The sequence below is a fragment of the Onychomys torridus genome, chromosome 11 (assembly GCF_903995425.1).
Source record: "Onychomys torridus chromosome 11, mOncTor1.1, whole genome shotgun sequence".
NCBI lineage: Eukaryota > Metazoa > Chordata > Mammalia > Rodentia > Cricetidae > Onychomys > Onychomys torridus.
The window spans coordinates 29,333,383-29,359,943 of NC_050453.1; the positions used below are offsets into that span (position 1 = coordinate 29,333,383).

General features: G+C 47.7%; 1 protein-coding gene across 1 annotated transcript; it reads left to right on the forward strand.

The window, feature by feature from the left end:
• The first annotated feature begins 8,310 nt into the window (after positions 1-8,310).
• Sft2d2 (SFT2 domain containing 2) lies at positions 8,311-26,560 on the forward strand. Its single transcript, XM_036202251.1, has 8 exons — positions 8,311-8,420; positions 14,489-14,575; positions 14,755-14,840; positions 17,715-17,796; positions 18,998-19,033; positions 19,119-19,177; positions 20,894-20,923; positions 23,712-26,560. The coding sequence occupies exons 1-8, from the start codon at positions 8,358-8,360 to the stop codon at positions 23,749-23,751; spliced, it is 483 nt and encodes a 160-aa protein (XP_036058144.1). The 5' UTR covers positions 8,311-8,357; the 3' UTR covers positions 23,752-26,560.
• Position 26,561: the final 1 nt, after the last annotated feature.

Consider the following 26,561-nt stretch of genomic DNA (forward strand, 5'->3'; position numbering starts at 1 on the left):
CTCTTTTTTCAAATTTATGGCCTCTTTTTTCGTTAATTGTTATATATGTGTGCTTGGTGTGTGTGTGTGTGTGTGTGTGTGTGTGTGTGTGTGTGTGTGTGTGTGTGTGTCCGTCTGGCGTTGGATAACTCATGGGTGTGCTCTCCCCTGGGGAACATTTTTACCCGCTGTCAGCACTCCTTAGTTGCCTGTAGCTCTCTGTGTAGGTCAGTCTACAAATTCTTAAAGGCTGTGTGTGGACTAGTGTGTCTTTGGGGTAGGTGGAAGTCTCAGTTAAACTTAACTTCTTTAGTACAGATGTCCCTCTTAGAGCTAAAGGCCTACACGTGCGAAAGAGCGGAGAAGGGCACCTGCAAGTCCTGGGAAGGGTTCAGGCATGCAGGATGTGACTGGGGACAGATGCAAAACTGCCTGCTTACCCCAGGCCTTCCTTTCGAAGGCTGTAAATGCTGTAGGGTGCTGTGGGGGAAGAAAGAGCTGCAAACTTTTTCACCCTTCTTACATCTGACAAAGCCTACCTCCCCCAGGAAGGGGAGTGGAGATTCCTTTCAGGACAGATAAAGAATGATTCCTACTAAAAGAAAGAATAGAAGCCACACTTGGCTGGCCTGGATGAAGGGACTGAAGTGCCATATGGACCAGGGTTCCATAGGTGCACCACTAGAGGACTGCTGCCCGGTGGGAGGCGGGCCATGGAATTCTTCCTCACAAGAGACCACTGATTTAGGGTAGTTTCCTGGTTATTGCAGAATGAGGTGGGAATGTTGAGAAAGCCACACCCTGCCTAGCCAGATGCAAAGCCTGCCTAAGACAGGGTAGCCACGGTCAACGGAGAAAACTTTCCTGTCCCCACTGTGAGCCTAGTGGTCACTAGTTAACAAGGAAACCGGTCTACTGCTAAAGGAATAATGAGCGTGAATGCAGATCTCTGAATGAAGTAGGCATTTGGGGACCCCTTAAAGTTGAGGAGGGGGATAAGCGTTACTTTAAAACAAGTAGGCTTGCTGGAAAGCTAGGAGTCTGAGACAGGGGGATCATTAGCTTAGGACCAACATGGGATGCAGAGTTCTTAAAGGATAGTTTGAACTACATGGTAAGACCCTTTTTAAAGAAACTCAAGGGCTGGAGATGCTTCTCTGTGGGCATAAGTTCAATATCCAGGACTGCAAAAGCAGACATGGGCTGTTAGCTGGGGCTTATGGGAACAATCATGCCCATGGGAACACCTTGTAATCATTTTGGTGATTTGAGAAAGAGAATACTCATTAACAAGGCAAGCTGGAGCTTTCTATTAGTCATTTCTCACAGTTATAAAATGTATTATGAATAGCAAAAGTGGTCCTGATAATGCTTATTCTAGGAACTAGAGGTATGCTGGTTTCTTTTTACTGAACTCTTTTCCTTTTGTTGTTGTTTGAGAATATACTTTCAGACAGTGTGTTTTGATCATATTCACTCCCTACTTAATGCCCTCTTGGATTCACTCCACAATTTCATGTCGTCTTTATTTTAACCCACTTGGTCCAATTAGTGCTGCCTGTATACCCATGAATATGGGAGCACCCACTGGAGTATGGTTGGCTACCAGGGCCACACCCTTCAAACTGACTCTCCCCTAGCAGCCATCAGTTGTTGATAGCTCCTCTGCTAGGGGTGGGAACTTGTGAGTCTCTCCCACCTTCATGCTGGAATGTTGCCTGGCCTGAGGGTGTGCAGGCAGCCGTAGCTGCAGTGAGTTCATAGTCCCATCATGGCCAGAAGACATTGTGACCCTGCCTGGTTCTTTTCTAACATGCCTAACGTAGCTTCTGTCCGTGATTCATAAAACACCTGAATCTTGGCAAATCTTTCCTCTGGGTGTGCACATAAGTTAAACGAGTATTTGCCATATAGCTTAGGAGGCGGGACTTGGGGGAAATCAGCCTATTCTGGTACCATTTTGAGGAAAACTGTTGGGAGGCTCGTTTTGGTCCATGTGAGTTTTAAGGCTGGGCTAGTATTACAGTGACAGGGCTCTGTGGGTATGGCTTGGGCACTGAGTATCCCAGACCAAATCCCATTTCAGGAAATACTCTTGGCTTGGGTCTTCAAAGCTGACTCAGAAAAGCATGAAGAGGCTGGTAATTTGAAAAATGAAGGACAGCAGAGAGTAGAGGAGAAATAAGGGAGAAAAACAAATGTGTAACGAACGAGTAGGTCCCTGCTGTGATTGAGTGGAGCTTAATCTTGCCAGTCATCTGAGATGCTGGAACACACGCAGGTTGCTTCCCAAAGGAGGGGAACCTGGGCCACTTACATTCCTATCCCATAGCTGGCATGGGATCCAGGGTGAGGGCTCTGCTTTGCCAAATGCCCATTACCTTCCTACACAACACATGCATGCATGCTTATGCATGCCTAGAAGAGAGCAGCTGTCCCCATTCCAGGATGTCCACTCACAATGCAGGAGGAGACAAGGATAGATGGGGAGGCTGAGGTGGGAACTAGCAGCCCTTGCTTGTTTCAAACCCTGAAAGTTCATGTGTTGTAAAGCAGTTGCCTTGCGATGCAGCGTGGAAGAGTCTGTCCTTACACTCCCAGGTCTGTCTCTGCATTTCTGAACTCAGCTTGTTTTATCCCGTCTATACATTTGTCCCTTTACAAGACCTCGGCACTGCCTTAGAAAGGCAATGCTACCTTTTATTCAAAAGTGGTGAGAATATCGAACAGTGACAGTTCTCTTCATCTTCTTTTCCTATCTAAATGACCATGCCTCTTCCCTAAGGGACTTTGGGAAAATCATTTGAAGTCTACCACTAAGGCCAATCTAGGGCTTTGGGAAACAGCCAGTGAGTATCTGCAAGCTTTCTCCTGCTCTTGGTGCCTTCCACCAGGAGTGTATTAGTGGCTGATTGTACACACCCCATCCCTGGAATTGGAAGCAATTTTTCTGCATATGGAAAGACACTGAAGGCAATGCTCTTACAGGGTCTGTGGCACCAAAACAGAATTAAAAATAATGGCTTTCCTGTCTGGTTCAGCCAAAGGCCCCTTTCTACTTACTTCACATGGCAAAATTAAGAAAAGACATGAATACCCATCTATACAGGGAGGAAGTGTGGGTGACCACACCAGTCTCCACAAGGGACATGATCCTAAGGAGTCTGCAGTTTAGCCTCTTGCTTTACAGCTTCCAGATCTGACCTGGGACTACTCAGAAGGCTGATATTTGATTGATAGTGGCAAAATGGATATGGCTACTTAGGATGTAAGATTTCTTATCAAAAACACAACTGAAATTGGGGGTTTGCATCCTGGCGCCAGACTCTCATGGTTGCGTAGAGATGCCTGCTTCATGTGGGACCCATCCTGTGAGGACTACTCCCTCCCTGTACCCTCCAACTTCAGCTGTGCAATGGCTTTGACGTCTCAGATCTCTTAGATCTTTTTCTTTAAAATCACCAAGTAAGAAACATCTCCACCCTGACTAGTTCTGTGCCTTAATGATGAGAGGCCCACTTTGTTTCTGTTTCTTGGTGACTGCTTCTCTACAGCTTCCTGCACACAGACAATGACGACTACATATATATATATATATATATATATATATATATATATATATATATATACACACACACACATATATAGTATATATATACTACATTTTTTTCTGAGACAAGGCTTCTCTGTGTAGCACCCGCTGTTCAGGGACTCTATCTGTAGACCAGGCTGGCCTCAAACTCAGAGATCTACCTGCCGGTCTCCTGAGTGCTGAGATAAGGTGTGTGCCACCACTGCCTGGGTGCATAGTCTTAAGAGACCCTGTAAGCACTGTGTTTGTTTAAGCTCTTGTCGAAGGGAGAGTGAAATTTAACCAGGTCCCCGCGGAACGTTCAGCTTAAGCTTCCTGGTTGTCTGGGCTGGCCACACAGAGCTGCGAAGACACAGAACCCTCAGCCTGGAGGCTGGTTTGCTTCTGTGCTGCACAATGTGCCATGAGGAGAATGGTGACAAGTCATCTGAGCAGCGCCTGGAGGAAAGAGACTGTTATTCAACATCTGTCGCGTGTCCCAGGCACTGTGCTTGGTGTTGGGGCTGCGGATAAAACCCGTGTCCGGCAAAGACCCTCACTTGAATGAGGCGACGGCACGTGAGTAGTAGAGCACACCATGCCAAGTGTCACCGTGCAGGTGAGAATAAGGTGATGTCAGGCAACTTGCTGGAAGGGACAAGGGAAGTAAGAGAAGAACAGGTGTTTTCTAGAAAGACACGTGAGGAACACCGGGGTCAGTGGCCACTCGTGTGGGGCTCAGAGGGTGTGGGAGAGAGAGGAGCATACAGAGGAAGATCAAGGTGGCCAGGCAGTGAGCAGGGATGTATCTGTAGGGAAATTATATGCTAACAAATGATCCTATGAGCAGTGGCTTATAATCACAGAAACTTACTCTCTCCCTGTGCAGGGCCAGAGTCTGGGGCAGGAGCAAGGTGTTTAGCAGGGCTGTGCTCCCTTTTTAGGCTCTCAGGGAGACCCTTACCTTGCCTCTTCCAGCTTCTAGTGGGTGCTGGCATTCCTTGGCATGTGTCTGTCTGGCTCCAGCCTCTGCCTGTCTTGTCACCTTGCTGTGTCCTGTCTCCTCCGCTCTTTACTGCCTTGAGCACTGAGCTAAATGTGAGACTCATCTCTAGTTCCGGTTAGTTAAAGCACTTACGTGGGCATAATCCCTTTTTAGCCATCTACGGTAACATTCACAGCTCCCAGGGGTTAGGGTATGGATTCCTGTGGGGGCCATTTTTCAGTTTAGCACACTGTGAGCAGGTTTATTTATTTAGTGTGCATGGTGTATGTGTGTGCACATGGTGTACTAGTGTGCGTGCACAGGTGTGTGGAGGCCAGAGGTTGATATTGGGTATTTACTCCTTCTCATCTTCTTTTCTGAGGCAGGGTTTTCCACTGAGCCTGGAGCTCATTAATTTGCTAGGTCCCCAGGCTTGTGTGGCAGATAGTTTAACAACTGAGTCATCCAGCTCCTGGGTTCCAGCTTTGTTTGTTTGTTTTTGACAAAGTCTCTCTAGCAGAGACTGGTCAGGAACTTGGGATCCTCTCACCTCAGCCTCCTGTGTGCTGGGATTGTCAGCATGCACCACCAGGCCCAGCTACGATAAGATCATAAGCAGGGCAAACACTCGGTCAGACTTAGAGTTTCCAGAATCTTCCAGGACATGGTGTGGCACAGTCAGAAAGAATGCCCCCAAGCCACTGTTACCTAGTTTGAAATAGGGCAGGAAGAACAGTGGATCAGCGAAGCCCCATCAGGTGGGCAGCTTGGGAACTTGTTAGGACAGGGCCCCAGAGCCTCAGAAACCCAGAGGTAGGTATTTAACCCTCCTTTCACAACCCTCTTTTTCTTGAGACAGAATGTCTCTATGTAGTCCTGGCTAGAACTCTGTATGTAGACAAAGAGTTGATCTCTAACTCAAAGAGATCCATCTGCCTCTGCCTCTGCCTCTGCCATTACACCTGGCTTCACTTCTGAGCTTTTGAATCCTTCCTTCCTGTACATAAACATAACATTTTTATTTTAGAGGCCATCATCCTATTTCCCTTCTCACTGCCAAAACCACATGCTGGGGTCTGAGGAGTGGTACCTATACCTCCTCCTGTGTGTGCTTAGAAAGCATTATTTGGTTTGGGGGCTTTTTGATGAATAAAAACAATAGCAACACCAGCAAAACTGTGAAATATGTTTTGTTTTATTACTCAGGGAGGAGAATTAGGAAGAAGTTAGAAAGAAGCAGTGGAAACCCAGAGGGACGGAGTCCACCTGCAGGATGTCTGACCTCTTGACATTGAGACAGGACATTGTCATCTATATAGAGTTCGTGATCCAGAACTGTGTCCAGTAACTCTGGACATTAGTTAATGCCAAATTGCAAATGTTTACCGTTTTGAGTTTGATCGAATTCATAGCTGTCCTTGGCTACATCCAGGCTGCTAACTGTGGGTGGGAGATTCTGAGTTACAGGGCAGACAAGGCTACACACACACACACACACACACACACACACACACACACACACACACACACCTGTCTCCAAAAACAAAAACAAACAAATAACACCACCAACAAACCAACCAACCAAAAAACCCTATGGGTAGTTATTATTCCCTTGTCACCGATGAAGACACCAAATCTTAGAAAGATCAAATATCTGCCTGTGGCCATATGACTGATAAATGCAGGAATCTATATTTGAACTCATGTTCTTCTGACTCCAGACACTATGTTATGCTTTAAAAGCATTTATAAACTATAAAGCAACAGTGTAGAGATGCCTTGTTGAAACCCTGAAGAGATAGGGAATGTTTAAAGAGAGAGAGAGAGCTGACAGCCCAGTGCTGAGAAAAAGAAGAAATAAAGGCAGAGGACTGCTTGTATCTGTGGGTTCATAAGAACAGTGGTTCTCAGATGTTTCTGTTTTATATACACGCTTTCAACTAGGACAGCTGCTATCTTGACTTTGTCCCTCTATGCTCTAAGGGCACTGGTGATCTTAGGCCACGGAGTGAGATTAAAGACATGAGTTTTCTATCCAAACTCTTATTTCAGTGACTACAGCAAACAGGGATGGGAGAGGAGGGTGGTCACTCAGCTAACACAAACAAGCCTTGCCTGCTGGCTTGTCACAGTCATCTGAAGGGCTGGTCAGCTCACTGGCTGGTCATTTTTAGGCCTGCAGAAGATAGAATGAGGTTTTCCATTCATTTCTTCAGTCAATAAGTGTTTGTCAAGCATCCCGTTTTCCAGACGTTATTTGTGAAGATCTCACAATGTAGAGGACACAGACTTGAAAACTTATGATAATATTGTGAGCCAGGTATGTAGATGTGCTTACAATTGCTACTGGGGCACAGAGGAAAGAACAGCTGCCCATGCCAGTGTTGGGTGGCTTGGAGAAGCTTCAGAGGAGCTGGAATAAGGACAGCTTCCACCTGTCTAGCTAGTCATGTTTAGTTCCCATAGTCACTTGTGGAAATCATTATGCTCACTTTACATTACAGAAGGAAACAACCAGGGACAGAAAGGCTAATTAGCTAGTCGTTCAAGGCCACACAGGTGGTAAATGATGGAGCTGCAGTTCCCAGATCCTCTTGACTCCAGCGGATGGACTGCACTGTGTTCTGATGTTTGACCTCTCCACTGGAGAGCATGGGAGGGAAGGTCATCCGGGCAAAAGCAGTAGCAGTTGATCTCAAAGGTCTACCTTACACATTTACACAAGAAGCACGCTGGAAAGCATCCTCACAAGGATGAGGGCACAGAGGCGGTGTAGCAGGAGTGCCCTGATTGGTGTGAATGGGGGTCTGGGAATAAATCTGCTTAGTTACTACTCATTTCCCCTAACTTCTTGGTCAGTATGTGGATTCTCCCGTCAGCATGCTTACCCTCCAGCAAGTGCTGGGGAGAGTGCTGAGGAGGTATGAGAGATCTTTTAGTGGGTGTTTCTGAAGTCCTCTCTGTGACCTCCTTTCCCTTTTTGGGAAGCAGGGACAGTGCTGGAAACTGAACCCGAGGTCCTGCACACGCTAGGCAGTCTCTCACTGAGCCACACTCCGGTCTCGGTGTTTTCCTGAGCAAATTTAATCTTAATTTAAGTTTTCCAGATTTCCGCAGCAACGGGTGTTCTAGGTGAGCAAACCTCTGACTAGCCTGGAAGATTCCATGAGTTCATATGGATTCTGCTACATAGCCTCAGTAACGATTCAGCCTGATTAGAAGTAAAGCATCCAGGAAACACAAAACTATCTTATTCTCCTCGGCCAATTGGTCATCTGTTCGCAGGCGTTGTCCAAGTCTTATCTCCCGAGCCATTTCCCCTAGGAATTAGGTAGGAATTGCTGCTTTCACCGATACACACATTTGCACTTGCTACAGCCTGTGGCCCACTGATTTGTTCCGGTTAGCCTGGATTGTTTGTTTGTTCGTTTGTTTTTTTGAAGGTCTTCTGCGGAGTATACAGAACCACCAGCGGATTAACTTCAGCCTCTGTGGGTAAGTCTGCACAAGGCCTCCCCTGCGTTCTTCCGGGCCCTGGCACGTGGTGGTGGTGCTCGGCGCTGGAACGAAAGCGTGAAGCCCGGGCGCGCAGCCAGTCTGGCGTTCTGTATCTGACTTCACCCCAACTCTCCCAGCCCGCCTCCGGTGACCCCTAGGAGCTGGTCTAGGGGGCGTGTCTGGCGCGGGGCATGCCGGGCGGGCAGGTGGGCAGGTGCCTGGGCGGGGCGCGCCGTGGTTGGAGGCGGGCGGAGGGGCGGGGGCCATGCACCCGGAAGAGCGGCCGGCGGAGCTAAGGCCACAGGCGGCGGCTGGGGGCCCGACATGGACAAGCTGAAGAAGGTGCTGAGCGGCCAGGACACCGAGGACCGCAGCGGTCTGTCCGAGGTGAGCGCAGCCCTGGAAGCCAGGGTTTCTTGGACAGCTGCCCTGCTCCCCTCCCACTCGCCGCGCCCAGCTCAGCCGGGACAGTGCCACAGGTGGCAGCGCGGGGACTTTGCAGAGGGCGTGGCTCCCGATCCCTTCCCAACTTCCCCTCGGGAGCACTGGGGCTCTGGAGCAAGATCGGAGAAATCTTCGCGGGTGGGAGTGTGGGTCCCGGGGCCTCCTGGGTCCCTGGACCTGAACCCCCACTCCTTTCCCCGCCACTGCAGCTGGACCGGCCAGGGCTCTCCTTTAGGAGCTGGGCGAGGCAGGTGGCTTTGGTGGAAGGAGCCCCTCCTGGATAACCAGCTGGCTGGCTTTGGTTGTGGGTTATGAGTTCCAGACCCGCCCGCCCTTATTCGTACTGCATAAATAGTAGGGGAACTCCGTGAACGTCCTACGAGGTCTCTGAGATTCCAAGGTTCATTCCTAGACTATAGATTCCCAAGCACCCCCGGAGACTGCCAGGGTGTTGTTTTATTAGGGCTTTGATGGCTCGGAAACCTGCCCCAATAAGGCCCCGGTGTTCCAGAGCCACCGAGAATGTCTTATTTTAGGTGCTTTGGGAGTTTGTTTGCATTTTCCTTTCTCGAAGACAGAATTAACATTTTTACTTGATGTATCCTTAGCCCCGGTTTCCCCTGCTGTGAAACAGGGGTGTTGAACAAGATGATACGACCTTTTCTCCTTGGAAACTGAGTTCCTCTCTTAATATTTACTTGTGTTTCTCGTGGTTTTCCCAACCTTCTGCTCTCAATTTTGTGGTTGATTTTGTTCTGAGTTTAGTCTTTGCAAAAACACAACCGCACTTCAAAGGGAGTTAGAGTTTATTTTGAAGCCAAATAGAGCGACCATGGCCTCAGGACAGATTCGGATTCCTGCAAATTCAGTGTTCCAACTTAACAGTTGGATACATTTTTATAGTAACAAAGTAATAAATCAAGGAACTCGCTAAATGTATCAGTGGCAACACTAAGTAGGTGGTTACAGCAAAGTAGAATCTCAGTTGCAGGACCTCTCTAGGCTATCTAATGGTACTCTAAAACCCTTGGTTTGTGGAAGCTTGGGTTTTATTAAGTTAAATTCCAAGATGTTTTTACCTGTTAGTCACAGGTGGGCACGATATGACTGTTTACGGGGAGCTAAAGATAGCCAGAGGTTAGTTGCGATCAGACTCTGGACCTGCAACTTTCCAACCTCTCCACAATCATTGGGATTAGAATCAGTAATTTTTATGTTTTTTAAAAAAAATTTTTTGTATTTGTGGCCTCTTGTGAACTTTCATATGAGATGAAGCCTAAGAAAGCCCCAGGACTTAGCTGACCCTCATTGTCATGTAAAGATAAGCTTCATGGAAGTCCACAAGCTGTTGTACAGAGTTGGGGCAGAAGGGGAGACTGGGAGTAATGTTGGCAGTAAGTGTTGTTCATCAGTAGCAGTGGGTGGGCCTTCAGGAGTGAATAGTGTAGCACCATTTGAAAACAAATGCAAAGTTTTCCCTGCAAATGGTGAATGCCTGTGTGGAAACAGTGAAGGGCTTTACCCTCCTCTTAAGCTCAGGCACATATTACATCTATTTTTAAAAGACTGTTGGCTTCACTTTGTTGGAAAACATTGTCAGTTTCCTCTTTCCTAGTAAGATTCCTGTTGATGTGCGTCATTCTGTGGCATTTCCAGGTCTTGAACTCCAGGAACTATTCTGTAGCCAATAGGGTTCGTTGTCAGGGATGTTTTGGCTTAGTGATCACTTACTAGGTCCGGCCTCCTTTTGAGTACTAACTAATGTGGGCACACTTTCTATGGCTTTGAGCCTGGAAAAACTGGAGGATTCTGTGGTGAAATTCCTGTTTGTGTGGTTAGTTGGATGATGTTGCCTTCAAGTCTTTTTAGTTATATAACCTTAAGAGGTTGCCAGAAAAGTTAGAAAACATTTTATAATTTATTTTAATGCCAACTATAACAGTATGTTTTGTTTCTTCTGTTCCTCCTAGGTAGCTATAAAGTTGGTTACAGTCTATGCTAAGTCTTCTAATTGATTCCTTGTCATCATAAACATCCTTACGTCCTGGTTTCAGTGTAGTCCTTTCTGAAAGAATAGGCTTTGTGTTTTCTGGAAAGGGTTCTTGGGACAAGGAAGGTCTGAAGGGTGTCTGATCATAACGTGCAGGAATACAACAACAGCGTTCCTTTCTCACCTCCTGGTTGCCAGCCCCACCTTCTTGGACAATCCTTAGCTTTGGCACTTGGCAAGAATCCCTCTGCCTTCTCCATCCTGGAGTCAAAGGGACCTTTGTGCGTGCCAGCCAGTCAGACAGCTTGTGATTCTCCACATTCCCTACAGAGTCTACCCAGGTACTGTTTTATTTTGGAAACAAACTCTGTGCTAGCAGAGTTTCCAGAAACTACAGCTTAGAGAAATTTTCCATCAACTGAATTTGCTTTCATAAAATGGCAAAAAGTATTTTCCTTTCACTTAATCTGTTTAGAAGAAGTTGAGCAAAAGCTTCTTCCTCTTTCCTTGACCAAGTGACAGAACACACATATAGTGGGAAGCATGGTGAATTATCCCTGCTCCCACTTTATGTCCCCCTTCCTGCTAAAGAAAAGGTAGCATTTAGGTAGGTTCATCTTGTGACATTTGTTGAACTTGTATCTAAAGGTATCACTCTTGTGTCTGAAGGTAAAAAGCAGGACCATGCTTTTTGGCAGAAATGCTTTCTCTTGCCAGTGATTTTATTTTATTTTTCTTTTTAGCTTTTTTTTTTTTTTTTTTTTTTTTTTTTTGAGACAGGGTTTCTCTGTGTAGCCCTGACTATCCTGGAACTTGCTCTGTAGATCAGGCTGGCCTCAAACTCAGAAATCCACTTGCCTCTGCCTCCTGAGTGCTGGGGTTGTTTGCCACCACCACTGCCCACCTAAACAGCCAGTGCTAGTCTCCCAGTCTGTGGGAATCAAACCCAGTCTCCCACAGGACAGGCAGGGATACTCAGCACTGGACTAACGAGGATGACTGTCTCTTGCTGGTGATTTTACTGTCTACAAAGGTGTGAGTCTCAGTATCTTGCTCTGACTCTGGAATGAACTTTGATACTTTGCAGTTTATCCCCCTAAACAGAAAACAGGTTGAAGTTTTTGAGTACGGCTGTTGATGCTGGTGACCCTCAGGCAGTTTATTCGGGGCTCTGGTCCTCTTCTCTTCCTTTCCATGGCTTGGTCCTTTCCACCTTGGCAAAGTACACGTGTGCCTGGAAGAGTGTAAGCTGTTCATTGTCTTTTGCACTTGGGAAATGACTTGGGTTAGTCAGAAGAGGTCTAACTTGATTGGCTAGGGCCCTGTAAAGCCTGGCAACAGCATCCTGCGGTTACGTTAGGGCCACGGGGATTGGAACAGTCTCTTCAAGGTGGACAGGTGGCCTCTGCTTGGAAACACAGGGCTCAGTTGTCAGGTCCTGACATTGTGGTGCATGCCCTCCTTCTCTTTTAATATACACATATATTAAATGTATGGATTATATATGTTAAATATAAGGAATGAATATATACACACACACATATGTGGAGAGAGAGGTTATAATTACATACATCATTTCCCTCTTCCCTTTCCTCCTTCCATACCATCTCATATATCCCCCACCTTGTTCTCTTTCCAATTCATGGCCTCTGTAGTTGTTGTTGTTGTGTTATTATTGGTGTGTGTGTGTGTGTGTGTTTTACTAAATACATAAACACCACCTGCTCAGTACATAATGGTACTTGTATGTCTATATTTTCAGAGCTGACCATTTGGTATTGGATAGCCAGTTGGTGTGCTCTTCCCTGGGGAAGACTGTTCCTCCTGCTCCCAGCATTCCTTAGGTGCCTGGAGTTGGCCACTGTTGAAGCCTCTCAGGTTTTTCCCTTCCACGTTAGCATGCCTATCGGTGTTGTCCTTGTTCAGCTCAAGTTTAGGCAGCTGTGTTAGTGAGATTTCCAGGGTGTAGCTTCTGACATTTCTAGGAGACATAATCTTACAGCAGACTCCCTGTTCCCAGGCTCTTAGAGTTTTTCTTCTACAGTGACCCTGAGCTTTAGATGCTGGAGTGGTGTCATCGATGTGCCACTTGGGACTGGGCTCCGACGCTGCCTTTTGATTGGTGTGGTTTTCTGCAGTGGTCTCTGTCTCTTGCAAAGAGAAGTTTCCCTGATGAGCGAGGACTACACTTAACTGTGGGCATAAGGACAAATATTTGGAATGTAGTTAGTCTGCTGCATGCCCCCTTTTTGAGGTGCTGGAGAAGGAACCCAAAGGCTCGCTCATGCTGGGCAAGTACTGTACCTCTGAGCTACACCCCTAGCCCAGCCCAGCCCTGACTGTGACTTCTCTTCAGGGTCATTCTCTGTGCCAGGTTTCCGCAGGTGCTCGGTGTGTCCGTATGTGTGACATTACAGTGTCATAGCAACTCAATGGAAGTGGGGGGAAAGCCGTTTTTGATGACCCGAATTCCCTTCTCCTGGGGGGAGAATAAACCTTTCTGCACAGTATTTATCACACCTAGGGAGCCTCTTGGGCTCTGCTCTTCCAGCTTCTGGTTTGACAGGTTAGAAACACGCCATTGAACCGGGGCCAGTCAGGGCCGAGGGAGTGGTCCTGCTCCCCTACCTTCGCCCATCTGTTGGGTGACAGTGTAGGAGGCAGCCTTACTCACTCTGTGAGGCTGTGCTGCCTACAGAAGGGAGCTTGGGTGTGTAGATGCTGACCTGGCTCTGCCGATTGGGTTTCATCTCTCAGTGGCAGCTTCCTGTGTCCATCTGTGGGCAGTGAGCCCCCTTGCATCTTAAGGACAGTCTAGGAAGGCCTGTGGTACAGTGGTTTGTCATCTTTGACATGGGAAAGGGCCATGGAGGTCTGCTCTCCAGCTTTTCTGCTTTAGTAGTTTTCCAGGAAAATTTGTCTTCCCTTGGACTTAACCTGGAAGAAGCATTAGTTATGCCAAGAATGGTAGAGAGTCAAAATGAGTGGGTAGTGATTGATTAGCTAAGATCTGGCTGACTGGCTGATTTGGCTGTTGCTAGCATGATGTAAATAAGAATAAGTAGCAGGCCAGGCAGTGGTGGTGCACACCTTTAATCTCAGCACTCGGGAGGCAGAGGCAGGCGGATCTTTGTGAGTTTGAGGCCAGCCTGGGCTACCAAGTGAGTTCCAGGAAAGGCGCAAAGCTAACAGGGAAACCCTGTCTCGAAAAACCAAAATTAAAAAAAAAAAAATAATAATTAGCATCCCTATGCATCCTGAGAAGTTTGAGGACCTTCTCTGAGGTGCCAGAAGTGTTGCAGCAACTTCTGGGGTTGGTAGGAGAGATAAGAGAACATGGCCAGTGGACCAAACTGCCTTAGAGTCCGGCCCTTATCTTCTCTCGTGACCCAGGCCCTATCTGGCAGAGCCCTGCCCTTCCAATTGTAGTCTGCCTGGGCTGCAGTAAGGCTTTGGGCTGTGCTAAGGTTAGCTTCCCTGCCTGTGCTTGAAGCAGGAGATACAGTAAACTTCTGTAAGCTGCTGGAGGGAAGAGATGGGTCTGTAGGAGTTCACGGCTCTACTAAGAGCTGGATGTGATGGCTAGCTGTGAATGTATACGTTTCCATGTTTCTTTCCTACCCCAGAGAGTGTTGACACCTTCCTTCCTTCCTTCCCTCCCTCCCTTCCTCCCTCCCTCCCTCCCTCCCTCCTTTTCCCTTCCTCACCCCCTCCTTCCCTCCCTCCTTCTTGATTTATTGGTTGTGTGTGTGTGTGTGTGTGTGTGTGTGTGTGTGTAAGTGCGGGTGGGCAGCACTCACGTGGAAGCCAGGGGTCAGCCTGCAGGACTCCTCTCCTGCTTCCTTTCTGTGGTTTCCGGTGATGGAACTTAGGTCCTCAGGTTTGCACTCCAGACCCCTTTGTCTGCTGAGCCAGCTCTAAGTACCATTTCTCTTGGTCCTTAAGACCATTTCTAAGTTCATTGCGCGTTTTCTTCCTTTTCAGTAAACGTATGTATGCACTTGTTGTTTTGAAACCGCAGGTTGTGGAGGCTTCCTCCTTAAGCTGGGGCACCAGAATAAGAGGCTTCATCGCATGTTTTGCTGTAGGAATCCTCTGCTCACTGCTGGTAAGAGTTCCTTCCGTCCTTCCTGATTCTCGGCTCTATTCTTTTCCTTTTACCTGCTTTTCTCCCGGCAGCCTCATTAAATTGAATGGTTGGGGGGCGGGGAGATAGGAGGCCGGGAGGGCAGCTGGGTGGTGGGCGTGGCATTGCTGTGCTCACGAGTCCTGTGCTTCCCCTTCTAGGGTACTTTCCTGCTGTGGGTGCCCAGGAAAGGACTGACCCTCTTTGCGGTGTTTTACACCTTGGGGAACATGGCATCAATTGGGAGGTAACCTTTTTCTTTTCTCCTTTTTCCAACCTTGCTGTTTATTAGGTGATAAAATGTCCATCGTATTTGAGGGAGGGAGAAGGAGGGAGAAGAAGGATGCTTCGTATCTTTAAGGAGCTGGGAAGAAGGAGGAGTTTTGGCATATATCATGTTCATATCCTCTTTTTGCAAAACATCCTGTATCTTAGATTATCTTTCGCCCCTGGCAGAGGGCAGAAAACGGTCACCACTTCTTCGCCTGTGAGGGAACACAGCACAAAGCATGGGGATGGTTTCCCCGAGGCACACAGTATGGCCAACCCTCCCATGCTGGTTTCACCGCCCTCAGAGACTGGAGGCAGCTGCTGCTTCTGGCAGCCACGGGTCAGGCGAGGGACTGTGCGCCTGGGACCTGGTTACTATGGAGTGCCAGACCGTCCTGGGCTTGAGGACCAGGCTCCTGTGTCAGGGCATCTGATGGGTGCCTTCCAGGGGAGGTTAGCCGTTCTGCCTGCTTCAAGTGCACGGGTAGCTTGAGTTGACCCTGGCCTCCACCTGGTGCTTCAGGCACACCTGTGCAGACAGTGCCAGGCCTACCTCTGGTGGGAAATGCTCGCCTGGCCCTATCAGAATGGACTTCGGGAACCTGACTGGGCCGTCTTTCCTTCCCTTTCCCCTTCTCTCCCCTGTGCTTCTGTAAATGGCTTCAGAGTACTGTGGGGAGAGGGTCCAGGAGTACAAGTTTTCCGCTGTTAACCCAGCCATAATAACTCAGTTGCTGTTGTATTTCTTTTCTTTTAATATTTTAATTTTTTTGTATATGAGTCTTTTGCCTGCGTGTGTGTCTGTTTGCCACGCATACGCCTGGAGCCTGCGGAGGTCAGAAGAGGGCACCAGATTCCCTGGACCTGGATTTAGATACAGTTGTGAGCCACCATGTGGGTGCTGGGAATTGAACCTTGGTCCTCTGCTAGAGCAGCCAGTGCTCTTAACCACTGAGCCATCTCTCCAGCGCCGTTGCTGCTGTTGTTGTTTTTCTACTTGGCTTTCTTCCCCATCCCTGTGGCCGTTTATCCCCACTGATTGATTTTGGAGTCACTGGGTAAGTCCTGTCGCCTCTGCTGGACTCAGAGACTACCAAAGACAGGCACACTGGATCTCTCTCGCCAGCGAGGCAGTGAGACACGGACCAGTATCGCAGCAGATAGTGTGCTGAGAAGCTCTGAGAGGGCTGGCCTGACAGTAGGTCAGGGACGATTTCCTGCAAAGGCGGCGTCTGGACTATTCTCAGCTTTGTGCACCTCCTCCTACCTCAGCTACCCTATCATATTCTGTTGGGTTTCCACATCCCCTTTTTGCCCCCCATCTGGGCTCTTTTCTTCTGAGCTATGGGACCTTGGTGCGAGCCCCTCGTGTGGCTCCCTGCCCCCTCTCTGCAGGTGGAATCCAGACTTGGTGCTTCTTCCCAGGCCAGTCTCCTCGTCTGTGGTCCTGCCCATCTCTCTGCTCCCCGGTTGTCATTTGTTAAATCCTGCCTCTAACGTCACCTCTCGCGTGAGGCTGTGCTGATCACCACCTCCTTCCCGGGACTGTTGACCTTCTCCTCCAGGGTCTTTCCTGTACCATTTATATTTACGTGACAGCCTGGGTAGCAGTGACTGATGTTGCCCTTGAAGCTTTCTCAGGTACTAGCTTTTTGTGGGGTTTGCCTTGGGGCCCCCAGGGTGGGTTCAGTGAACAGAGTGAGCGTAATTATACAGATGCGTTGCTTACTCCAAAAGAACTCTTTAGCAGTTCTTAGTGGGACAGACGCCATAGCACAGCTGAGGGAAACAGTGGAGGGCACCTGTTACTTCATGGTGTTACTAGGAGTTTCTGACTTTACACGGAATCTATTCATACATGGAATCTATTTATATACGTGTGCCTTGAGTCTGCTGCTTACCCTGTTTGGTGAAGAACCTCTGAGCATGGAGACTTGAGCTCAGAAAACAGCTTAACTTCAAAGACGTATTGTAAACAACAAAAACAAAACGAAAAACCATGCCTTTCATTGAGTGTTTGGTAGTCAATGACATCTGCTGTCACTTGTATTGAGTGCCAGCTGTAAGGAGCTCAGCACTTCTTCGTGATCCAGAGAGCGTGACTCAAACCTCGTGCCTGTACCTGATGTGTTAGGCGTGTGGATCCGCTTGCTCACTTGTGACCACTCCCATTAGCCAGCGTCCAGTTTCCTTCATACAGATTCACGCTGAGGGTACCTTTAGAACAGAGGGGGTTAAGCACTAGTGCTTTGGATTCCTAGCTGTGTGATCTCAAATAGGCAAGCTAATCTCTCCCTTTCATATCTCTGAAGTAGGAACAGTGACAGCCATCTCAGAATCGTTGAGGGGCTGAAGTGAGTGCTGTACGCACCCCTGACATTTAGCAAGCATCCCCTGGTAGCAGATGTTGCTCTTACCATCATTACAATTCCGGGAGAGTACGAAAGTGTCCGTGTTTTTTGTTTCGTAAATCCGAGCTCTTGGTTTGTTTCTGTGGGTAGGTAGTCAAGGATGCAGAGTAACCCATCTTGGAGAGAGGGCGATGTGAGTGACTCCGCAGTCCGACCCACGTGCACTTATGGCCCTGTTCTTCTATCAGTGGGGTGACCTTGGTTATGTAACCTCTTGGGCTTTTTCTTCCTCTGAAATGAATGTACTAATTGTCCCTACTTCATAGGTCCTTGATGGATCAAATGAGGACAGCGCACAAAAGGCCTGCAAGGCCAGTGCCTGGCAAGAGCGGCTCCTAAAGATGCTGTTCCTGTTTTCGCCACAGGAGCTCTTGGGGAGGTGGCTGGTGCGCCTCTGCTCTGCCTCTAATGGCTCGTGTGTGTGTGTGTTTGCCTCTTAGTACCATCTTCCTCATGGGGCCAGTGAAACAGCTGAAGCGCATGTTTGAGCCGACGCGTCTCATTGCCACCATCCTGGTGCTGGTAAGGACAGACGGCTTGGGAGGTGGGAGCCTGTCCTTTCTTTCCCTTTTTAACCCTGGGGATTAAACAGGCTCTCAGGCATACGGGGCTTCATAAGTTGTTCAGGCTGGCCTTGAACCTGCTGTCTGCTTGCCTCACTCTCCTGAGTGCTGAGATCGCAGGCATGAACTGCTATGTATGGCTGGAAGGTTCTCTCTCTCTCTCTCTGTGTGTGTCTCTCTCTCTCTCCTTCCCTCTCTCCCTCCCTCCCTTCCCTCCCTCCCTCCCTCCTTCCTTCCGTCCTTTCTTTTTTCTTTCTTTCCTTCTTTCTTGTTTTTCTATGTGTAGCTCTGGCTCTCCTGGAACTCACTCTATAGCCCAGGCTGGCATTGAACTCACAGAGATCTGCCTGCCTCTGTCTCCAGAGTGCTGCGGTTAAAGGCATTTGCCACCACCACCTGCCTTGTAAGGTTTTATTTCTATCCTGTCAACACAGACTATCTCTTTCTTTTTTTGACCCAGTTATCCATCTAGCTGTCAAAATCTTTCCAGACCCCATTCTCATAATTATCAGTATTGCGAGGTTTGAACTTGATCGGCATACTTCTAATTTTAGTTCAGTTTGTGGGTCTCCCATTCATTCACACAAGACTGTTCTCTACGGCCATGACTGTGTTAGCAATTTATTTACATTCTTGCAGAGTGCAGTGCTGGACACAGAGTGTTTAGGGCACACTGATTACGAGGTGATAGAGGAGTATGAAGAAAGGTATGGAAGGTGGCGGGAGCAACCACTGCTTTTTCCAGCCTCAGATAGATGTGGATGGCCTGACAGCTCTGTAGTGGAAAGACTTTCTAAGAAAGGACACAGGGCGGTGTCAGATGACAGGTAAACAGATAGCAGGCTTCCTGGCCGTGCGACTGACATCTCATGGTGACCTTTGTCCTCACGCACCTTTTCTACTCTGGAGCTAGGTCACAGAGAGGTTGGTGGCCGCTTACTTTTGTGTCTTGAATGAACAGATTGATGAGTGAATGACCGGTCCAGGAAGGTGCTTTCATTTGCTGACATTTAGGGAGATCTTAAACAGAAGCACAGCTGTCCCTTTCCAGTCTGCATGCATTTTTATTGTTGTGTTGGAGTTCTTCTCTGACACGGCCGTTCAGGTGGGTTAAACGCTTTGAACCACATTGTATTAATTGGTGTTTCCTCTTCTTCTAGTTGTGTTTTGCACTTACCCTGTGCTCTGCCTTTTGGGTAAGTGTGAACTCTAGTCTTCTGTGACCTTCTGGTTTAGATCCCTTGTCACACACTTTCCAGTCACTGTGTCCCTTTTTTTTAGTGGCATAAAAAGGGGCTCGCGCTCATCTTCTGCATTTTGCAGTCCTTGGCCTTGACCTGGTAAGTAGCATCAGTGTCCTTCCTCCACCCCCAGCCCTGCCTTTGACTTGTGGAGGGAAAGCAGAGAAACCCCGTGTGTTATGGGTGGGAAGGTTAGGAGAACACAGACGTCAGTAATGCAGCAGAAGTCAGGCTTCAGAAGCCAGTTGACTCGGCCCACTGCCAATAGATGCCATTAGCGGTCTTGAGTGGTCACCAGGGGCCTCGGGCCACAGCGTTTTTGCTGAGCTCACGATCAGTTGTGAGATGTACAGCTACTCATGTCCAGTAAGGGCAAGGACAATGAAAGTATTATAAAGGCTGGTAAAAAGAGGCCAGGACTCAACTAGACACGTCCAGAGAAGGATGCTGCTGAGAAAATCAGTGATTGTGATGGGGTGACCATTCATTCCATAGAAAGATGAAAATGGCATTGTCAGCTGAGTTGAGGGAGCAAGCAGTAGCTAAGGAAATGAAAACCCATGTGGAGGTAGGCCGGCTTTGGGGAATTTCAGGTGAAGGTTAGGAGATTGTAACTCAGAGGCCAAGTACTGGTCACGGCTTTTTAAAACTGTAGATTCTTGGTTATTTAAACCTGTGTTTAACATCCAAGGGTGGGGTGTGGTGGCATGTATCTAATCCGAGGCATTTCTGTGTGACTTTGGAAGTTTAATCCATCAGTTAGGATGTCCAGCAGAACAGTTTCAGTACAGTGTGACTAGTCTGTTTGGGATAAAAATGTCTGCTAGGATGCAGAGAAAAGGGAGGCTGTGGGCATCTAAATAGACTTCTCCTGGCCAGTGAACACCTAGTTAGTAGAAGTGGATCTTGGGAATCTAAGCTGGATGCCATCTTCCTTTTGGAACTTTGACCTTCTGAAGAAATACTCTTGTTTGCTGCTTCAGACTTGACCATACTCACAAGTTAAGCACGTGTGCGTGGAAAGTGGAAGTATGGAGAAGAATGGTGACCTGGTTTCAGCGAGACACATTTTGCCAGTAGATACTACAAGGGCCTGGCTTGATGGCTTATGTTTCTAGTGTGGTCTTCTTCTGGGTGCAGAAATTGGTACCTTCATATACACAGCTCTGTTGCAAGCCTCTAAGGAGTCAGCATTCCTCTGGCTCAGGAAGATGGTGGCACCCTTTAAACTGATGCTGCTCTTTGCTTCTCTTAAGTCTGACTGACTTACACGCTGACTGACACACAGGGCAGGCATCTCTCCCCTGTGTAGTTTTTGTACAGGCAGTGTGGCTTGGGTTCTTGAAGCACTGCACCACGGTGCATTCTCATCTATAGACTGGTAGGTGGTGGCTTTTTTTTAAATTTGTGAGAACAGATAGAAACTTGATGTCACCTGGGTTGAAGTGAAGTTCTCCTGAGAACTTACAAAGCATTAGATCACTATTGATGAGGATGTTAATTGCAGTTTCTGCACATGGGACTCTGATGTCATATGGGCATCTGGAATCTGCCTGTTTTAGTGGTCACTGCTGGCTCATGTGGTTAAGTAGTACCACAAGCAAGGCTGGGGTCAAAGGGGTCATTGTTATACGGGCCTTTTGTAGTCCTCTCTGCCACGTAGCTACTTACAGGTCGGGCAGAGTGTTTATGAGATGTGTGAGTACATACCAGTAGGGATAAATCACTGGATGCTCTTAGAGCCTCGGGGGCTTCCTGCTGGGGAATTTTCCACTCCCTCCGTTCAATTTGATCTTGCTTTTCTTTTCTTTGTAGGTATAGCCTCTCCTTCATACCATATGCAAGGTAAGACTAACTATGTATTTAGAAATAGAGATTCTTTGATTTGTGAACCATGATGTGTTTATATAGGACTTTTAATTCTTAAAAGATCTATTTATTTTTATTTTAATGTGTATTTTGTCTGCATGTATATTTATCTGCCAGGTGTGTGCATTTCTTGTGCAGGTTAGAAGAGGGTGTTGAATCCCCTGGAATTAATAGATGGTTGTTAGCTGCTGTGTGGGTGTTGAGAATTGAACCTAGTTCTTCTGGAAGAGCAGCAAATGCTCTTAACCACTGAGCCATCTCTCTAGCTCCTGCATATGGACTTTAGTTTGGAGATTTTAGTTTGGTTGCAGGAAGCACATGCTATTTATCAGTACTAAACTGATATTTTATTTATCAGTACTAAAATTCTTTGAGCTAGTTAGGCATAGGTCATGGATCTGTTTATAGATTGCTATGATAAGATTGGTTCTCCTGATCTCATTATTCAACTAGTGATGTGTTGGCTAGACTATAAGTTCCTGGTGTTTGGGGCATCTACTCTAATAGAAAGTGCAATGATGCTCATTAGTATTCCTTTAATTTGTAGCTTTGAGGTGGTGGGGGTCCTTAGTGCATGCCTGTTTTCTCACAGGGGCTCACTCAGGGAAGGGTCTAGAGGGAAAGCAGGGCCAGGACTCCAGGGGGCCAGTGTTTCCTAGTCAGCAGTGTGAGCTTGGTGACTTTATTGACCACCAAGACCTCAGATGAGACTTGGATAAGAGGAGTGGGTATGGCTGACTTATCCCCAGAGACTGGGAGTTTATTAATTAACCACTTTTGGTGGTGGACTTTTCCCAGTTAGTCATAGGACTTCTGCCTCTGATTCCATTCTAATGAAACTACTTAACTTTCTTCTTCTTGGTCATCTACTAGATAAAAATATTTTCCATAATTGTGTTGAGGAAGTGAAAAATTGTGCAGGGTCGACGTTATGTCTTATGCACGCCAGATCTTCTGCTGCCAGTGATTTGAATGTGCTGGGGAGTGAGCTAACAAGCCCAGAAAGCGTACCTTTGTGCATGGGATATAACAGGAGTGTAACAACGGTGAATACTGCCTTTGGGGCAGGGAGGAACTTATCCTGAGAAGCATATGGGCAAAGATTTCCCCAGGAGCTAGCTTGCTCTATGAAATAAGCCAAGGTCTGCTATATTTGAGCATCTACTGAAGTATTTATCTATTTGCAACTGTTTGACCATATCTTGTAGGTCCCTAAACTACCTACATAATTTACTGGGCCCAGCACAATGTGCAAATGTGGGCTCCTCCTTTTAAAATGATTAAGAATTTCAAGATAGGGCGCTGGAGAGATGGCTCAGTGGTTAAAAGCACCAGCTGCTCTTCCAGAAGACCCGGGTTCAATTCCCAGCACCCACATGGTAGCTCACAACTGTAACTCCAGTTCCAGGGGATCTGATACCTTCACACCAATGCACATAAAATAAAGTTAAATAAATTATTAAAAAATTCAAGATAGTGACATTAAGGTATTAGACTAGAGTGGACCTTTCTAAGTCCACAGCCTCGTGTAGTTGCAGTTACTCAGGAAACGGGACTCAGGTTCAGAATTGATCAAGATGGGCGTGGATGAGTGATGGAAACATAATTCTTTTTGAACCAGTGAGTTTTTGTGTTGAGCAGATGGATCTTTCCTCTCTTAGGGAGGGAATCAGAGTGAGTTCTGAGTTTGGCTTCTAGAATAGCTTTCTCTAGTTTCCACAGAACAGATTATACAGCTGAAAAGGTTCTAAGACCAAGTGAGTTTGTAAAATAGGTTAAGCAAAATGAGGTGGGCTCTGGCCAACGTTCTAGGTCCCTCAGCGTGCTGTGTGGCCTGTCAGGAGGGGCCTGGTTTGGGCAGTAACCCCCCTTACCTTACTTACAGTGTACTTCTGGCACTTCAGCATGCAGCACACCTGGACAAATCCTTCACTAGAGTCTTTTTAAATTAAAAAAAAAAAAAAGTCACATTCTCTTATGCAGCCCATGTATGCCACAAATGTACAGTCCTTTTGCCTCAGCTTCCTGAGTGCTGGCATTACAGGCATGTTTCACCATGCATGGCTCCTTGATGGTTTTTGATGTTCAGTTCATTGCCTGCTCAGGTAGTTGGGTTCACTCACCTCATGTGACCTTCCAGTCCTTAGTACCTGAATACCCAAGAACACAGTGTCAAACCTGGAATGGGGCGAGGGTGAGAGCTTAGGGGTTCCTTCATACAGACAGGTGTAGTGGTGGGAGAGAAGAGGTCTGCTTGGACAGATAAGCTATCTGCTGAGCATCCACTCTTTGCTTCCCTGAGCTACACTGAGTCCCGGGCACCAAGTGAGCCTGTTAGTTAGTAATGCTCCGTGCCTGTACCCAGCGCCCTGTGCCAGGGAGCTCCCAGAGGTGTTCCTTCACAGTCTTCTGCTGCTTCCTGATGCTGTAGGCCTGCTGACCACACCTGAGTGATGTCAGTGTTTTCTGTGATTGGCTGATGTACAAATGCAGCAGCATGTACTAGTCTCCAGGAGCAGTCTGCAAAGGTCAGTGGGAACATCCCATTTGACAGATGAGGAATTTAAAACTCCAGCATGACCAGTAACGTGTCCAGGAGAAAACTGCTAAGATACATTGGCACTGCCGTTTGATGACTGGTTCTGACCTCGCTGTTTTCGCCTTCAGCAGCATGGTACCCTGGGAAATGCTCAAGGAAGGTCTTTGCCATTGGGAGCCTTTGGAGTGATAACGTACCATTCATCTCTGTGTTTTTCCTTCCTAGGGATGCTGTGAAGAAGTGCTTCGCTGTGTGTCTTGCATAGTACACTGCCAGTCTGCAGAGAGCACCGTGGATTGTAGCCGGTGGACAGTTTTGTAAATACCCGCTCAACTCTGTCTCACAGACATGTGCCTTTAACTTGCAGCAGTGTGTTGCTTGCAATTTGGACATTTTTGAGGGTTGCCATGGGAGCAGTCATGAATCCTAAACCCTAATGTCTGTAGCACAGTGTGGGGTTCTGTGGCTAGTGTGGAGGACTCTTCCTCATGACCATTTTCCTCTCTGGATGGTTTCAATCTTTGTTTAATCATAGCAGCAGATAAGCCCCAGGAGCCACAGGTTCCCAGGCCACAGCAGGAAGGTCTACAGAGATTATAGGGATGCAGCAGGACATGCAGAATTTTGAAGAATTGCCCCTCACCACGGAAACCATTGTCACTGCCTCACAGAGCGTCTTCCCTGGTGTTTGAGAACAAATGATCCTGCCCTTCCTAAGCCCCTGGGATCCTGCCCTGGATACATTGTTCCTTCCTATGGATGCGCCATCTTGCTGTTCTCAATCACAACTGGCTATGGAATGTGTTTTCTGGTGTTCAGTGTGGATTCTTTCTCTTGCCCTCACCCTCACATGTCTCTTGTCTTATGACCTTGGGGGACTGCTTGCTTGATGGAGAGTGAGGTAGCGGCCTAAAGTACTCTTTGCTTCTGGACAAGAGCCACCAGAAAGTGAAAAACCTTCGCGTTCCCCGCTCTGTTTATTTTTCTTCATTATTTATAAACATTTACTTTTATTGATTTTATTTTCCGTTCTTCGCTGGAGTTGGGCCAAAGAAAGTGCGTGGGAAGACCGATCCCTTGTGGGGCCAGCAGGAAGTAGGTAGGCATGCCTGCCAAGCAACTTCTCAGTAATCCGGCATTGACACTCAGCCTGTGCTGGACACTGGAAAGACACCAGCCTGCAGGTGGTCATGTCTCAGCCTGATGTCTAACCACACACACAGCGTTCTCATGTTGGTGATCTTCTCTGGTCCTCATGAGAGCCCTGTGAGGAAGCAGGATTATTGTCTCACTGTGTAGTCAAGGGACGGAAGCCCAGATGGGTTTCCATGTCCCCTGAAGCCACAGCTGTGGCAGGGTCAAGCCAGAGTCTGGATGCCTCATTTCCAGTCTCCTTCCTGATGACACAGCTCTGGTCAAACCTGCCGTCATCTCTCATAACCCTTTCCTTGTTTTCATCATCCCAGCCTGGACCTTTTCAGGTTTCAGTATCTATGTCACCTGTGTCCTATGGTCATCCTGTACTAAAAGGGAACCATCCCATGTTCCCTTTCAGGGCTCTCTGCTTCCCGGGCATCATCATATCTAGGTTTACCCTCCGCTCTTTGTGCAAGGCCAGATCTACTCTGGTCCGTGCTTTGCCACCTCCAGACCAAAGGCAGTGAGAACTTATCTCTTTGGTTGTGGCCAGTTGCTGAAGTGTGGCTAATAACTCCGTCTTTTCTTCTGAGATGGAGAAGAATGGATAGGCTCAATCAGTCCAGATTCTCTCCATGCTGTTGAAGGCACCTGTGAGGTCTTCAACCTGTCTTCAGTCAGGAAGGAAAATCATATGCTGTTCTCTGGCTTTGTGAGGCACAATCATATCCGAGGAGCTTTGGGAATCAGTTCAGGTCTCAGAAGTGCTCAGTGTCAGAAGGGGCATGGAGAGTTTAGGGGTGCACATGGTTCCTAGCTGACCGGAGGCTGGGCTAGTTGCTTCAAGTTCCAACTACCCTAGAGTCATGCACGTAAATAAGGCTGACCCCTCTATGCCCTTTTCAGTGACTTGGACTTGTATCCAAGATGTTAGAAGGGCTGAGCAGCATAGCTGTGTGAATGTGGGCTGAGAAAATAAGCAGATCTGGGTATGAGCGGTGGTCCAGTCACATGTTGGTTGGGTCTTTTGAAGTTGCCTAATGTTTGGGTCCTCAATTTCTCTGTTTCAAAGTAACAGGCTGACAAATGGTGCTGGGTCATCGGCGGATGCCAGTGAAAGATGACTAGATCAAGTGCTTGGTCTGGGGCCCAGCAGAGATCTCTGCATAACTCCTAAAGGGACAGGGTGAATGCTTGGCCATTGCTTTGTCTAGCGTACTTAATGCTGTGTGTACTGCTGTAGACTCTACCATACACTATCTCACTCATTGGGCACAGGGACTGCCAGGCAAGAGATACTGCCTTTATCATCATGAAGTAGTAGCTGCTTCAGATGCTCTCACCAGCAGGGATCAGTGAGGAGGCTCTAGGTAGGGGATGACATCTCGGATAAAAGGCTTTGGGGCCTAATTCCTACAGCCTGTGGCCAGTTTGCCTCAACAGCTTGACTCTGGACACAGTTAAGCATCTTTTGGATGGCTGTCCTCCAGTATCTTCCAGACTCCCAGACTATTTCTTCTGTCGCCTTGTCCTTTGGTAATTTCCTTTCCTGCTTTTACTGGACTGTGGAAGGAAGAAATCCATTCCAAATCTGCTTAAGTCTCATACCAAGCAATAGCATCGATTAGAAGCAACTTGGTGAGGGAGGCTTTAGTGGAGAATTAGGGCCTCTGACGCTGGCTGGTGGTGGTGGTGTCTGTTTCCTCTCCCCCTTTACACTCCCCAGTTCACTGCCTGGTGAGGGGACACCACTGTTTTTTGGGAGTGATGGAAACTCTTGAGTGACCTTTGTAGAGGGAAATGTGGTACTCCATCAGGGTGTGCCCCGGCCAGTGGGGTTTCAACGAGGGCGACTCACCTGTGGGAGACAATGACAGGACAGTGCAACACAAGAGACAGCAGCAAGACAGGATTCTGATCAAGCCACCAAACTTTATT